The 17,352-nt window shown below is 43.2% G+C and overlaps 1 protein-coding gene across 2 annotated transcripts in view; it reads left to right on the top strand.

Moving 5' to 3' along the window:
- casq1b (calsequestrin 1b) overlaps positions 1–16,195 on the top strand; it is a 29,845-nt gene extending 13,650 nt beyond the window's left edge. The window contains exons 2-12 of one of the 2 annotated variants that reach the window (XM_029666502.2): positions 8,332–8,364; positions 10,205–10,298; positions 11,564–11,664; positions 12,037–12,148; positions 12,450–12,523; positions 12,832–12,962; positions 13,233–13,278; positions 13,548–13,602; positions 13,823–13,923; positions 14,956–15,030; positions 15,248–16,195. In XM_029666502.2, coding sequence (XP_029522362.1) covers positions 8,332–8,364; positions 10,205–10,298; positions 11,564–11,664; positions 12,037–12,148; positions 12,450–12,523; positions 12,832–12,962; positions 13,233–13,278; positions 13,548–13,602; positions 13,823–13,923; positions 14,956–15,030; positions 15,248–15,535 — 1,110 coding nt within the window. In that variant the 3' untranslated portion in view covers positions 15,536–16,195. The remainder of the gene's footprint in view (positions 1–8,331; positions 8,365–10,204; positions 10,299–11,563; positions 11,665–12,036; positions 12,149–12,449; positions 12,524–12,831; positions 12,963–13,232; positions 13,279–13,547; positions 13,603–13,822; positions 13,924–14,955; positions 15,031–15,247) is intronic. The other variant, XM_029666503.2, reaches the window with a different exon arrangement.
- The last annotated feature ends 1,157 nt before the right edge of the window (positions 16,196–17,352 follow it).

The raw sequence follows: 17,352 nt of genomic DNA on the forward strand, positions 1-17,352 counted from the left end.
ATGGGGACAGCTGAAGAACCCTTTTAGGAACCCTTTTTTCTGAGAGTGTACTATTAGTCATAGAAAATGTGGGTGTTCATGCAATATCGTCTTTCTTTATTGGGGTCCCCATTACCTGACAACATGATGACAGCAAGTCTACCTGGAGTTACTATCAGTCATAGTCAGTCAGTCATAGTCATCATTACTGTGTTTACGTAATGCCAAGTGACCCTTGAAGAATTTGTGTGTTAACGATGCTTCGCGGGGGACTGTTGTCGATGTGTTCAGAGGGTCCCTGGTCCGAGGCCAGATTTGGGCGAGGAGAGGGGCGGAAGCAATACTGTTAAACTCACACCATCCAATGATCACACAGCACTGTGTAAACATGGTAAAACTGAGTAATCACGTCTTTCTATGTCTGATGGTAACCTATCCCATTTAAGCATGTTGGATGAAAGTGACACTTTCCTGTCAAATGACAGAACACCTCATGGTGATAGAAACAAATACTTGTTTGCAAATGTTGACTTCAACAACATGTGTCTGAACTCTGATCCTGGCTTGATGAAATACTAGGATGGAAGAAAACAAACATACTCTTCCTACCTCTACACAGTTTCTACCCTCTATTGAGCTTTCCCTGCACTAAACCTCAGTCCTAGCGATTTGTACAATGTCTGGTCAATTCTAAAAAAGAAAGAGCAGGATATTGGTCTCAGGCCCTTATGAAGTCTTTATCCGCATCCATCAGTCAGTTTTCCCACTGCACTACAGCACACCCCAGTAAAAAAAGAAGATGTATCCCCTTTTTCTTTATATCCTATTGTGATCTTGTCTCATTGCTGCAACTCCCCAACAAGCGCAGGAGAGGTGAAGGTCGAGTCATGCGTCCTCCAAAAAAGACCCGCCAAACCGTGCTCCTTAATGCCGGCCTGCAAGCCGCACCAATGTTTTTGGAGGAAACACCTTTCAACTGACGACTGAGGTCAGCCTGCAGACGCCCAGCCCGCCACAAGGAGTCGCTAGAGCGTGATGAGCCAAGTGAAGCCCGCCTCGCCAAGCCCTCCCGGCCAAGCCCTCCCCTAACCTGGATGACGCTGGGCCAATTGTGCGCCGCCCTACGGGACTCACGGACATGGCCGGTTTTGACACAGTCCGGGTTTGAACCCTAGCCTGTAGTGATGCATCGAGCTCTGTGAAGCAGTGACTTAGACTGGTGCGCCACTCGGGAAGCCCCCCCCCCACACACACTTTTGTAACCTAGCAGATAATCAGACTCCTATCCCCAGGTTCTGGACACACATACACACAAATTCTGCAGCGTTGGCTGTAGCAGACAGCTATGGGGGTTCTGTACTATACTTGTCAGCAAGTCTCCAAAGCCTTTCCAAGAAAGTCCCTGATGAAGCCAGAGAACCGGTCGTCCGGCTGCTCTCTCTCTGTTTGTGTGGAGCTACATTTAACCTACCTACCATGCCATCTCCACTAACACATGGTGCAGTTGATGGCGGCGACTAGGTTGCTGAGCTTTAGTTGATTTCTACTGTCTTTGTCATTCAGAGCCTACGATGTCTTTAATGTCTCAAAGGGAAGACATTTTCATTGTTGTGCTTCCATGAGGTGAATTTGACCTCAGTGCAGGTTCCTTGAGGTTGTGGTTCCCAGATTTAGTCACAAGTGACAGGCAACGTGACACACTGTTGCGCCATTGTGTTTGTACTGTAAGGACTAGACTCTAGAGGACACACACACACACACATGCACAGACACACACACACACACCACGTTGCTGTTGTGTTATAATAGCCTGTGCTTCATGTTGTGCCTAATGATTAATAGATGACCCTCTGCTCTCTCCGTAGGCCTCCTGAATGTTGGAATGTATTTTCATATCTTATTCATAGGAGAGGTAATGTCAGGGAAAGAGGTGCAAACACGCACGCAGAGAGGGGCAGTATTTCTGATCCCTCAACATAACTGTCATTTTATGCCATTTGCATTTTAGTTTGATACACTAGTCTTTAGAGTGTCTTGTATAACAAGGTACATGTTTATGTATATTTTGCCCATCTCCGCATGCACACACACACATGAAAAGGCACACGAGGTAAAGAAGTGCCTGGTTAAAGTTTAAAACTCACATTTTTGAGTTTTGTCGAGCACACGGTTTACGTTTCCTGTTTTATCCCCTCGGGCTAGAACTAGAGAGAGAGAGCCAAAGTAGGAAAGGCTGTAAGGGTTGTCACTTGTTGGTGTCGTGGTTACTTTGGAGTATAAACATTATAAACACCTGTTCTTTCGCGTATCATGTGGTTACGTCTTGGGATTAATATGTCAACTATCTGGGGCACCAGTGGAGGCTGCTGAGGGGAGGACGGCTCATGATAATGGCTGGAACGAAGTGAATGGAATGACATCCAACACATGGAAACCCTGTGTGTTGATGTATCGGATACTATTCCGCCTACTCCACTCCAGTCATTACCACGAGCCCATCCTCCCCAATTAAGGTGCCACCAACCTCCTGTGTTGAGCACGTTTGGAGTGATACACAATAAACAGTACAAATTGGTAAATAAAGGAGCTGTAGTTCTAAGTAGTATTGTAGGTCCTGGAGTTTTGGCAGTTCAAGTCATGTGGTCTGGAAAAACTCATGGTCCCGGCTATAAGTAGTAAAGTTGAACCGAGTTCTGTGCGTTATTTGACTTCTGACATCCAGGTAAAACAGCCAGAATGATGTACTCCAGGAGAAGGGACCGTTTCTGATCAGTCTTTGCCACAAAGTCTCACTGATCTCTCCGATTGATTTATCCTGCTTGGCTAAACAGCAGCTGATGCCTGCAGAGTGATGTGCGATGCGATGAGAACATTGGCTGGTTCCTTGTGTGACATATTTGCAATGGAGTTCAAACTGTATAGGGAGCATGAGTCACTCACAGTCGGTGACAGACAGACCTGCTTAACTCCTCCACACTCCTCAGTTATCTACCAGGAGATACTGTAGTATGTGCTGGTGTGAAGTCCGATATGACTTGGAATGGACATTCAATATCATGCAAAACTGGTGTGATAGGCTATTAAAGGTGCATTTGTAACTTTCAATTCGTTTGAATTCCACAGTGGAATGAGATAGGACTAATACAAAAATAGCCTAAATTAGGCCAAGACCGCTACAATCATCAAGACCCACTACCTACTACAAAGAACAGGGGCAACACTTTCGACCAGAACTAAAAGTTTCAGAAATCACATATTTCATACCCGGACAGCTTTTTTATTACATATATGTAGGGCATTTGTTTATTTTAGGGCATTTATTTTAGCCACACCTAGAGTATGCGACTGTAGCAATGTGTATACATCTGTTGTTTAACTCTTTAATGCCCACCCTGCTCAGTGTTGTTGTAACATGTCGGTGTAGGCTGTAGGGACGTCCTGGTGTGTTGAAGCTACATCATCACACACAAACACAAACACAAACACAGGCACACACACACACACACACACACACACACACACACACACACACACACACACACACACACACACACACACACACACACACTGGTGTTTTACAGTTACGTCCATTAATTATTGACACTTTAGCTGGAAGAGGATGCAATAGAACGGGAAGGCTACAGGAAATGGGGAGAAGAGCACTCTGAGTTTCTTTGTGTCTCAGGGTACAAAGATTGAATTGTGAAAAGCCTTTGTGATATTTGGGGTGTGACGTTGAACTGAGGCTGAGTAGAGAAGCTCTGACAATACAGCAGGTTGAGATGGAGTGAGAAAACAGACCAAATGGGAGATTCTACATCTTGGTAAAAACATTGGATGTTACTTATAGCTGTGCAGATGGTTCTGCGTTTGAATGATGAGGATGGTTTGTAATTTGAATAAAGCTGCGAAACGTTGCAACAGTAGTCATAGAAACAAGGACGGATGCACATGCAGCCATTCCCACACACAAGCTACAACACACACACACACACACACACACACACACACACACACACACTCCTTTCTCACACTCCTTTCTCACTCTATATACTGGCGCAGTCAATAAATAACAACAACATTGTAACAGCATCATCATACAGACTATCCCCGTGAGTGGCTCACAGGTGAAGCACACACAGATGTGTGGTGACTCATCGAACAACGTGCACTTACAACCACACTGGCAGCGTAAAGATACTATACAGCTCCCAGAACAGTTTTACTGCACTGCCACATAGCAAGGTTGAAGTGACCTGATAGAGCTACAGCTGTACTGTAACCATGAGTTATTTTAGCTTATGGACATGATATGAATGCATGATTTACAGGAAATTACGGCTCTACGATACTAGCTGTGTTTTCCATGCACTTAGTCCGTCCCTCATTCAACCATAGAATATGAATGAGGTTGCCTCTAAACATTGATACAGAGGCTGACACTTCTTCAACCCGCTTAAGGATGATTGAAAGTTGGGTAATCTGATCCAAGATCTGTGATTAGGAGGAACTTCTTCACCTGTGGCTGGACAGTGAGAAGTCACACCTTCTCTTGGCACATACATCAGCAGGGCATGGTGGAGAGAAAAACAGAGAGGTTGTGTGAGAGAGACAGACAGAGAGAAATATTGAGAGAGAAAGAGAGAGTGCTAAAGAGAGAGGTCACAATGAGTTAGATATAAGCTGCAGTCAGAGAGAAACACAAAGTGAGACTAATCTCTCTGTGAGGAGATGATTGATAGTCTGACAGACTAGAGTGAATGTTAGTCATGTATTAGCTATCCTTCTCCCTCCCTCCTGTCCCTCCCCCTCCCATATGTATCAAAGCTTAACATTTTCTCCGGTCTCCTTCCCCTCCCTCCCTCTTTCTCTCCCTTCTCCTCCCTCCATTTTCTCCGGTCTCCCCCCTTCACGTTTTCCCCGGTCTCTCTCTCTGTGCTCCCCAGAAGGCCTTATATAGCTGTAGGACTGTCTTGCCCAGCTCCTCACCGCAACGCCAGTTCAGTTCAGTCTCAGTCTCTCTTATAAATACCCCTGCTCAGACTAATATGGAAGTGCCTTGGCGGTATCGGATGGATAGCCTGTGATGGAGGAGGAGAAGTTGGAGGGGCTGTGTGTGTGTGTGTGTGTGGGGGGGGGCTTTAGGGGGGCAGGTGCCTTAATTTTCTGCAAAAACACAGTCATCACACATTGTAGGCTAAGCAAGCTAGAAAAACAGATTAAAGAGGGCTGAAGAGTGTAGTGCGTAAAAATGGTCTGTTCTCGGTTGCAAACACTCACTTCCCAACTGCCTCTGGACGCAACGTCAGCACAAGAACTGTTTGTCGGGAGCTTTATGAAATGGGTTTCCATGGCTGAGCAGCCGCACACAAGCCTAAGATCACCATGCGCAATGCCAAGCATCGGCTGGAATGGTGTAAAGTTCGCCGCCATTGGAGCAGTGGAAACACATTCTCTGGAGTGATGAATCACCATCTGGCAGTCCGACGGATGAATCTGGCTTTGGCGGATGCCAGGAGAACGCTAACTGCCCGAATGCATAGTGCCAACTATAAAGTTTGGTAGAGGAGGAATAATGATCTGGGGCTGTTTTTCATGGTAGGGCTAGGCCCCTTAGTTCCAGTGAAGGGAAACCTCAACGCTACAGCATACAATGACCTTCTAGATGATTCTGTGCTTCCAACTTTGAGGCAACAGTTTGGGGAAGGCCCTTTCCTGTTTCAGCATGACAATGCCCTGTGCACAAAGCAAGGTCCATACAGAAATGGTTTGTCGAGATTTGTGTGGAAGAACTTGACTGGCCTGCACAGGGCCCTGACCTCAACCCATCAAACACCTTTGGGATAAATTGGAACGCCAACTGCGAGCCAGTCTAATCGCCCAATATGGGTTCCCGACCTCACTAATGGTCTTGTGGCTGAATGGAAGCAAGTCCCCACACCAATGTTCAAACATAGTGGAAAGTCTTCCCAGAAGAGTGGAGGCTGTTACAACAGCAAAGGGGGGACCAACTCAATATTAATGCCCATGATTTTAAAATAAGATTTGCGACGAGCAGGTGTCCACATGCTTTAGGTCATGTAGTGTGTCTTGAACCACTACTGGAGTGGGCTATATCAGCTAACCATCGCTAATGTGGGTTAGATAAATCAGCTAGTTAGCACAGCTATGCTGTCAATACAAGCTAGTCTTCACTTGATTTAAATTTGTCCTGCGAATGACAAGCAGTAGAACTGCAGTTGCCCCTTTCCTTCACTGTGACTCCACACATGCTAGCAACTACAAAGTAACTTACTACTGGCGGTATTTATTTCAAACTCACTGCTGTGAGCCGGTGGGTAGGTCATGCATGCTACCAAGACGCAATGCACTGGCGCGTTCGCAGTGGCAGAAGGGCGGGGGATGAGACTTTTTTCAAGATTCATGAGTTTATAAGAACTGATCTACTTTAAACCTCTACAAGATCGGTGGGTCCCCGGCGGGACAGTTGAACCAACGTAGACTAATGTGATTAGCATGAGGTTGTAAGTAACAAGAACATTTCCCGGACATAGACATATCTGATATTGGCAGAAAGCTTAAATTCTTGTTAATCTAACTGCATTGACCAATTTACAGAAGCTATTATAGTGAAAGAATACCATGCTATTGTTCGAGGAGAGTGCACAAAATGTATTAATAAACCAATTAGGCACATTTGGGCAGTCTTGAGACAACATTTTCAATGGTTCATTGGATCAGTCTAAAACATTGCACATACACTGCTGCCATCTAGTGGCCAAAATCTAAATTGTGCCTGGGCTGGAATAATACATTATGGCCTCTCTCTTGCATTTCAAAGATGATGGTACAAAAAATAAATACAAAAGAATTTATGTTTTTTTCTTTGTATTATCTTTTACTAGATCTAATGTGATATATTCTCCTACATTAATTAAACATTTCCACAAACTTCAAAGTGTTTCCTTTCAAATGGTATCAATAATATGCATATCTTTGCTTCAGGTCCTGAGCTACAGGCAGTTAGATTTGGGTATGTCATTTTAGGTGATTTAAAAAAAAAAGGGGGCCGATCCTTAAGGGGCAAGCAATTTGTCGCATTCAAAGTTACAAGGGATAAGAGACTAAACATTTTATACAAAGTAATTCCTTTTTTTTTTAAACGCCACCAATCAAAAGTGCACTTTGTCCTTAGGAGGGCAAATACTGTGAATATGGGCCCTGAACTATAATCTTTCAGTCTGTTGTTGAAAGAGCAGTTGCCCTCATTCTGAATCTCAGTTGTCTGTTGAAGTTGGATTATTCTGTACTGTGTACTATTGACAGTCCTGTATGGTGGAAGTATTCTGCAATCTATATACTGTCCTGTTATGTCATGACCAAATGTCCTAATATACACCGAGTCTACAAAACATTAGGAACACGTGCTCTTTCCATGACATAGATTGACTAGTTGAATCCAACTAGCTATTATCCCTTATTGATGCCACTTGTTAAGTCCACTTCAATCAGTGTAGATGAAGGGGGAGGTGCAGGTGAAATAATGATTTTTAAGCCTTGAGAGAATTGAGACATGGATTGTGCTTGTGTGCCATTCAGAGGGTGAATGAGCAAAGAGTTAAGTGCCTTTGAACGAGGTATGGTAGTATATGCCAGGCCCTGCGGTTTGAGTGTGTCAAGAACTGCAACGCTGCTGGGTTTTTTATGCTCAACAGTTTCCCGTGTGTATCAAGAATGGTCTCAACACCCAAAGGACATCCAGCCAACTTGACCCAATTGTTGGAAGAAATGAAGTCATCATGGGACAGCATCCCTGTGGATCGCTTTTGACACCTTGTAGAATCCATGCCTTGACGAAGTGAGGCTATTCTGACGGCAAAAGGGGGTGCAACTGCCATACTAACTTCCAAAAATGAATGACGACGTAATTAAATTGACAAGCATAGTAGTGGATTAGTATCCAGATTAGATCACACTATTAAAAGTACTATTGTGACTAGGCACAATATGTTAGTCTGGATATTGGGACACGTGCACTCGGTGTTATGCTTAGTTTAAGTTTTTTTTTTTTTTACAGTCCTGTTGAATGAGGGTCTTGATATAGTCTTGTAATAGTCTGAAGGTGAATGACTATGGCCAGGATTCAGTCCAAAACCCATTGTCGACAATGCACCTTCTAAAGGCAACTTCCAGACGTTCGCGGAGATCGCATTCACGGTAGCTCTGCGGAAGTTGGCTCAAGGGTAAATTACCTTTAAAGTCAAGTGCAGTGTGCTTGTCAAGGATGCACCTTTGATTGAATCGCAGCCTATATGTGAATGTCCTGTGCTAAAGCAAGACTTCTCTCTACAGTTACTCACCAGTCCAGCCGCCCTGACGTACCAGGTATGTTCAGGCCCTCAAAACACCCCTCTAGAAAGCTGCTGCCCTACAGCAACCACTCAGCAGCTTTCTTTCAATGCTCTGTGAGTGTGTGTGTCCCAAATGGCACCTTATTCTCTAATTATTGCTCTACATTTTACCAGAGCCGTAGGGCCCAGGTCAAAAGTAGTGCACGATATAGGGAATAGGTTGCCATTTGGGAGGCAGACTAAGATTGTGCACAAATGGACTGCAGTAATGAATGTAATGTTGCAAGTAAAGATGTCCTATACTCACCACAGCTGAGAAAGAAATAAGCAAAACAAATGAAATAGGTTATAGCTGGTCTAACCCCTTCATCCCTTCATTCATTTGTTCTTTCATTTGTTTGTTCGTCCATCCATCCATCCATCCATCCACCCATCCATCCATCCATCCACCCATCCATCCATCCATCCACCCACCCACCCACCCACCCACCCACCCACCCACCCACCCACCCACCCACCCACCCACCCACCCACCCACCCAACCCTTTAACAAATGTTTGCAAAACAGAGATGCTGGCCTCAAGGTATTGCTTGACAAGAGAGCAGAACATGTACCATTGGCTTTACTGTTAACCAAAGCCACATGATAGCAGCCATCTAGGTTTAGCGGCCATCTTGCTGCCAAATTCAGGGTTGCTGTGGGAGGCTGGTTTGGCTGAGGTGGAGTAGAGGCTTGTGCCGAACCATGACATGGCTCGAAATGGTGTAAATATTGCCGTTTGGTGTAAATATTACCGTTTCACTGAGTTGGTGTTATCTGAGCTGGACATATTAACAAAACGTTTTTTTATGGATATTGGCTGCTTTTAAATGATACATATTCTGCAATTAAAGAGTACAATGTTTTTTCTGCTGATGAAATGTGTTTCACATATTGCCATAGATTGGTGGCGTCTAGTGGATAAGAAGAGAACAAAATGTGTGCGTCTCTGTGGGTGTGTGTGCGTGCGTGCATGCGTGTGTGTGCAAGTGTGTGTGTGTGTTAGTGAGTTTGCATATGTAGGCAATAACCCCACAGTATGTGAGTTTACTTTCCCATAGCCTGAGCCCTTCTCCTTTCCACTGCCCACTGCACCTGTCGTGACCACGTCTTTACCCGTCGACACACTCACACTATGTCCCATACCACTGCCCCCCGCCCCCCCACCCCCTTTTCATTACTCTGCCCTCTCGTTGGCCGGGCTAGCTGTCCGTCAATGGGTCCAGTTTCACACAGATTTAGAAAGTGCAAGGCAGCGCTCTAAAGCTGTTGCTTTTAAGGCCTTGAAAGTAGGAAGAAATACCATGGGATGGGGGGTGGGAGTGGGGGGTCCTTACACAGAGTATGTGGGAAATATATTTTTCATCCAGGCAAGCGGAGTGCAGTGCGGTCATATGTGTCTGGGGCTGGACTGGAGTGCTGAGCACCCCATTCTTAAGTGAGGGACGGCACAGCTTTAAACATAGACTACAGGTATAAGTTTAGCAAATAGGAACCTCTTTCAAGCTGAACAGGCGGGTTGGGGGGGGGGGGGATTGTGGTGGCTCACACACAAAACTACTCATTTCTAAATCAACCCCATGCCCCTATAGGCGCTTGTGTAGATCTGAAATGATATGATAGGCATAAGCAATATGGCGAAGATTCCACTTAGCCTATCAGAGGGCAAGGTTGAGCTACTAAGATATTGCTAATAACTATCTATTCAGGATTGTTCAGTGTGCAAACAGGGCTAGTGATCTATTTGAAATGGAGCGGAAAACAGACGTTAGGAGGCGGGCTCTGATACTGCTCAGACTCTTACACTCTCTTTCTTTCTCTCTCTTCTCTGCAGCTTGCAGCCCAGGTTCTGGATGATCTCGACGATGAAGACATTGGATTCGGCCTTGTGGATGAGAAGAAGGACATCTCTGTCGCCAAGAAGCTGGGTAAGACCGCACTCATCTCTTGACCCCATTTCCTCATTAAAACGCCAGCTCTTCGGTCTGACTTCGCATTGGAATCCTGATCTTTCCTGCCCTCTTCTGCCTGAGGAGTGGTATCACTCCTGTTGGAATAGACTGAAGTAAAGACAGGCATGGCATTTACAGTATCTTGGGGCCCAAAATACAGGCAATGTTTTAACGTATATTTGCAGCTTAAACTTTAATACGGAACATATTATATGAGTTTTTCCTGACAAGGAATGTTCTTGGCCCTAGTTGAGGGCCATAGCTATAGTCATGAAAAATGGTGTTCATGATACGTGGTTAGGAAATACTCAGGGCCCTAGAAACCAGACACATACAGTAAACACCTCGCTATCACCCACAGGGCATCATTCAGCCACCAGAGAGCTGTAGTGGTCTAAAAACATGCCTAGCAGAGATCTAAGGCTCGAGCAGAGATCATCCCTAGCAGAGATCTAACTGGCTGCTACACAACCTATGTCTCTTTATCATATACATCTTATCCTTTTCTCATACTGCCACGCCCCTGGGCGAATATAAAAGTCAAAGAGGGTCAGTCACCGCTCTGCAAAGAAACAATAAAATCATTCTACTTCAAGAGGGAGGCACTCACATGATGGTTATACTGTGTATAAAAAAAGAATACATTGTTTCACAAGCGAGGTCAAGTCATGCAACTGTAAATGGTAAAGCCTACTGGGGTAGAACTTGGTTCAGGCAATAAACAACATTGTCTGGATGGAATTCATTCAATCACAGATAACGTCGTTAACCACATTGCAGGTTTACTCTGAATTTTTTGCACTCTATTTTAGTAAGGCCATGTGTGGTTTCAAGCCCATATTCAAAATCCAATTAACAAATCCTCTGCGAGAAGAATGGCTTGCAGTTACCAACTAACTTGCCCCATCGCTTCCCTAGCCCCAATTTCTGACCTCCTAGCTAGAAATCCTTACCTGTCCCCCCCTAAACTTCAGCCCCTAACCAGAGTTCCTAACCTGTCCGCTAAACCCTAGCCCCTAAGTAGAGTTTCCTAACCTGTCCACTAACACCTAGCCCCTACTCAGAGTTCCTAACCTGTCCACTAAACCCTAGCCCCTAAGTAGAGTTTCCTAACCTGTCCACTAACACCTAGCCCCTACCCAGATTTTCTAAACTGCCCCATTTCTCCCCGAGCCCCCATCAGTTTCTTAGTCCCTAGCCCCTAAAGAATGTCCCTAACCTGTCCTTCTCTTATATCCCAGGTCTGGATGAGGTGGAGAGCATCTATATCTTTGTCGATAATGAGATAATTGAGTACGATGGCGAGCTGGCCGCTGACACCCTGGTGGAGTTTCTCTATGATGTGAGTAACTATAACAACATTATATAGTTATTTGGTTGTCGTCACTTTACTTTATCGTGGTTGCAGTCACTTGGTTGTAACTTTACTATCGTGCTCTTACTCTGTGTAAACCCCAAATTGTAATTACAATGCTGAACATGAGGCATTATTACAATCTATTTACTAATGTAATTTCATAATAATATCAATACTTGGAAATATTGTTTGAAAAATAGTTTAATTTGTCAAAGAAGGCTAAAAATGATTGCCTAATACTATATACATTGTCAATGTCAAATCTCTTCTAATCCGCTCCTCACGTAAATCTTCTCTCTTCTCTCCCTCTTCCTTCACCTCTCTTCTCTCTCTCCCCATGTCACTTCCACTCTACAGGTGATCGAGGACCCTGTGGAGATCATTGATAATGAGCGTGAGCTCAAGGGCTTCCACAACATCGATGAGGACATCAAGCTGGTCGGCTACTTCAAGAGTGAGAAATCCCCCCGTAAGTACAGCCAATCAACTCTGCAGGAAAGACCCGAGAACTCATGACTAAAAGTTGCTTGGATATGGAAAGCTAGCCTGGTAACAGAACTGTTTGTGCTGTCTTGCTAACTCCTGTGGTCATTGTCACACAATTGGCACAAACAGATCTGGGATCAGTCTAATGGGATGCTAGGCACAACACATACAGTGTATTTGTGAACCACATACAGGTACTCGATGCTGTATTCTGACAATTTCCTCTTATCAAGTATGTCAAGGGGATTCTCACATTAGGTTAATGTTGTTTTTCTCTTTTACAGACTTCATTGAGTATGACGATGCTGCCGAGGAGTTCCACCCCTTCATCAAGTTCTTCGCCACCTTTGACGCCAAGGTATGGAACCACAGAGGGCTGAATTAGATTCTTATATATTCTAAACTCCATTCTGGAAAATTGTCATTGATCCCATTGCAAACGGACCCTTCTTACGCTGTATCATTTTTTGTTTTTTCAAATTGAAGACATAAGTTACCAAAATGCCTTCACATTTTAAGTTAAGTCAACTCAATAAATTAAGTGGAGTTACATTACAATTGAAGTTACATCACAAGAAACAACTTTCGTCCGTGAGGTAACTCAGCTTTTAAAAATTCAAACGCAAATGATTTACAGCCTAACTGATGGTCTTTGTCCCCATCCAGATTGCCAAGAAGCTAAAGATGAAACTGAACGAGGTTGACTTCTATGAACCCTTCATGGAGGAGCCAGTGACCATCCCAGGACAGCCCTACTCTGAGGCTGAGCTTGTAGACTACATCGAGGAGCACGACAGGTGAGTTTGGCCCTACAGTACAGCTGACGTACAATGCAAAGCTGGAAGTCCCATGGTAGGTTATGAGGTGATTTACTTCACACATATAGACAAAATGCGGCTCAAACTACATTACTTGTTTCCTGGCCACTGGGCTCTTGCTTCTGCCTTTGCTTGCTTGCTCTTTAGGGTCTAGGCCCGGGTTACGGTAAAAGTACTTTGTGAAAACTGATGTAAAAAAGGGCTTTATAAATGAATGTGATTGATTGACTGATGTCATTCTCCTTCCAGGCCCACTCTGAGGAAGCTTGAGCCCCACAGCATGTACGAGACCTGGGTAAGATTTCTTCACTCACTATTGAACTGAAACTATACCTTGAGCCTACTTTTCATGGAGATGTACAGTAGGCCAGAGTCTCATCCCTTTCTTTCTTTCTTTCTTTCTTTCTTTCTTTCTTTCTTTCTTTCTTTCTTTCTTTCTTTCTTTCTTTCTTTCTTTCTTTCTTTCTTTCTTTCTTTCTTTCTTTCTGTCTGTCTGTCTGTCTGTCTGTCTGTCTGTCTGTCTGTCTGTCTGTCTGTCTTTCTTTCTTTCTTTCTTTCTTTCAGGAGGATGACATAGATGGAGAGCACATTGTTGCCTTTGCTGAGGAGGATGACCCTGGTAATGTACATTGCACTAGTTGAAAGTAAAGCTGAAAAAAGAACGGAAGTGGGAACTTCTGTTTTTCAGGAGTCATTCTACGGCTGCTGCATGTGCGTTATTTTAGGTCATAAAAGGATTGCTAGAAAATAGTTTGAAAGGTTGAGAATTTAATTGTCTTTCAATGAAGAAAGGTAGCAGGGGGGGGGACAGCAGTACCTGACCTTTGACCTTTCCCCAGATGGTTATGAGTTCCTGGAGATCCTAAAGGAGGTGGCCCGTGAAAACACTGACAACGCTGACCTCAGCATCATCTGGATTGACCCCGACGATTTCCCCCTGGTAAGACCTGAAGAAATCGGATGCATATGTGCCTGGGCAATGGAGTAAACGGAGCAGCTGCAGACCCACTTTAAAAATAGGGGTGCAAAAGTATGTTTTTGCACACCTACTTTTTTAGCAAAAAATTATCATGATCTATTGGGTAATTTGACATTTAAAACGCAATCTTCGAAAATTTATGCGACAGTATAATGATTTGTGGTTCTAAGAACCAAAACGCAATTAGATTATGTATGCCGTGCCGTTCTTTGTTTCTATCACAGGAGGTTGGTGGCACCTAAATTGGAGAAGACGGGCTCGTGGTGATGGCTGGAGCGGTATAAGTGGAATGGTATCAAATACACAAAACATGGTTTCCATGTGTTTGATGCCATTCCATTCGGCTCCGTTCCAGCCATTATTATGAGCCGTCCTCCCCTCAGCAGCCTCCACTGGTTTGTATTCATATTCATTCAAATTAGGCCTAAACAATTATGAAAAATGCAGGCTGAATATGAGTAGCTCTCAAAAAATATATTGGGTATGAAATAACTGTTATGAAAGAAAATATTGGAGATCCCTGCTCCAGCCTAAACCAAAATATTCGTTATTCTATTGTGGATTCTGGGCAAATAAATTAATAATACGTTTGCAATATTATTTTTATGTGAACATAATCTATGTTTTTGTTCAATGCCCTACCAGATAACTGTACAAAATGAAGTGCAAAGTTCTAATTCAAGTCCTTATTGGATAAAACAATATTATTCCTTCCATCTTGATTTCCTTTGCACATTGTCATGTGTTATCCTGGCCACATTCTTAATAGTTTGGCCTGTCAATCAATCACTGTGGGTGGGATTGCCAAGGGAGGAACTGGATATTGAGAGTCACAGGATTGGTAGGGTTTCAAACCTGTCAATACATTATTGGGGGTGGAATTTTTAGGGAAGGGGGTAGATTAGAATATAATTTATTGTGGCAAGACCTACGAAACATAGCAAAATTCTGCATTTCCTTTGATTTTTCTCTTTATTTCCTTCTCTCCTTTAGCTTGTGCCCTACTGGGAGAAGACATTCGGCATTGACCTTGGTTCTCCTCAGATCGGTGTCGTGGATGTAGAAGATGTAAGTCTAATTTTCTCATCCTTCCTGGTTGCTCTGCTGTCTTTAGTACAGTAATTTCATTATGCTGTTTCATCAAACTCAACTGTACCTTTTCCTCCTTGCTCCCTGGGGATTGTTGCTGGTCTATTTTCAGTCTCTCGTTAGCTTCAATGCCTATTTGCCTTTAGCCTATTTAGTGTCCATCTTGTGTGTGTTCTCACTGTGTATTCCCTCTCAGGCTGATAGTGTGTGGATGGAGATGGATGATGATGAGGACATGCCCACTGCTGATGAGCTTGAGGACTGGATCGAGGACGTGCTGTCTGGAAAGATCGACCCAGACGATGATGATGACGATGATGACGACGATGACGACGATGACAACGATGACGATGATGATGACGATGATGATGACGACGATGATGATGATGATGACGATGATGACGACGATGATGACGACGATGATGATGACGACGATGATGATGACGATGATGATGATGACGATGATGACGACGACGACGAATAAATGATCGCTTGCCATCCTTGGGTTTACTCGGCTTTAACCAACAGTGGCCAAAAGCCGGCACCAATATTCAGTTTCCTAACATCTCGTCGTAAACACATGCTGTGTCTCTTCCTGTTTGCTTTCTGTATCTCTTTCTCAAATCCCTGGTCAGATAGTCAAGTGACACACCCAAAGGGCAACACCTAAATCAATTTCACTGGGTAAGAAAAGACACGAAAGCAGGGGGAAGTTTTTGTCTGTGAAAAAAAGAATGGGTTGTGGTTGAATTGTAAGTTCTGTGTTCTTTGTTGTATGAAATGTTTGTCTCTCGGGGTTATAACTGTCTGTGTGTATGTGAGAACTAAGCTGAGGAAAACTAGCATGTTTGACCTGGTTTTGTTTATCTCGTTTAGCACTAGTCAGGGATGCCCCCTTTCCCCTTCCTCCTTTATCCCATTTTTCTGTATTCTGGAACCACTACATGTTTTCTACTGGTAAAGAGAAGCAACAACCAACTTATTGTACCATTTTTTAAAGAAAAGGAAACTTAACCTCTCTGAAACGTCTTAAGAATAACATAGTTTGAGAAAGTGATAAAGATCTTGGAATTCACAAAAAATGCTAAATCATTTGACTGTTTCTGGTCCGATATTGGGAAAAAATAAAATATTTAAAAATCCATTCTTGTTGTTTGTCATAATTTCTTAATGAATGTGAATGTGTGTGTGTGTGACCATCTATCAAACAAATACATTTCCATTTCATAACAATTTCTAAACTACATAACTGTGAACCCATAAAAAAACGAATTCATATTGATGATGATTACAAATCAAAAACAATCCAATTCAAACATTTGAGAATGTCAGAGAGACAAGACTATGTTAGCATCATATTTCTGGGCAAAAATAAAAGGTGCAAAATTCCCACAACAACAAATATTTCATAAATCTGTCTCAGAGAGTATGTTACTGCCGTGATGACAGGTGGCATAAAACACATGGTATACAGGTACGTGTTATGATATAGCACACATGGAGTATGCATTATGCTTGCAGTAACTTAACTGGCCATGGTGAGGCAGCTTTCCTATAAAGTACTCTACTGAGTAAGATTATAAAATACATTCCGTTGTCTTGATAAAACCTGAACTCTCCCAGGTTCGCTACATGGTTCTTGTTGGAAGGTTCAACTGACTGATTGCACATTAACCAGAGGAGCTACAGTATTGTATGTTGACTCTTTTAAAATCTTAGATGGCCATTCACAAAAGAATGCAATTAGTATTTTGGTAAATGGGTACTTGGTATGAATCCTTTTTGACAGTAAAAGGGGTAAACTGTATATACAGCAAAATGATCTCTCTCTCTCCCTCTCTCTCGCTCGCTCTCTCTCTCTCTCTCAATTCAATTCAATTAAAGGGCTTTATTGGCATGGGAAACATATGTTAAGTAAAGTAGATAATAAACAAAAGTGAAATAAAAAATACGAACTAAGAGTAAACATTATACTCACAAAAGTTCCAAAATAATAAAGACATTTGAAATGTCATATTATGTGCAAATAATTAAAGTACAAAGGGGAAAATAAATAAATATAAATATGGGTTGTGTTTACAATGGTGTTTGTTCTTCACTAGTTGCCATTTTCTTGTGGCAACAGGTCACAAATCTTACTACTGTGATGGCACACTGTGGTATTTCACCCAATATATATGGGAGTTTATCAAAATTGGATTTGTTTTCAAATTCGTTGTGGGTCTGTGTAATCTGAGGGAAATATGTGTCTCTAATATGGTCATACATTTGGCGGGAGGTTAGGAAGTGCAGCTCAGTTTC

This window comes from Oncorhynchus nerka, linkage group LG8 (genome assembly GCF_034236695.1).
Source record: "Oncorhynchus nerka isolate Pitt River linkage group LG8, Oner_Uvic_2.0, whole genome shotgun sequence".
Classification (NCBI taxonomy): Eukaryota; Metazoa; Chordata; class Actinopteri; order Salmoniformes; family Salmonidae; genus Oncorhynchus; species Oncorhynchus nerka.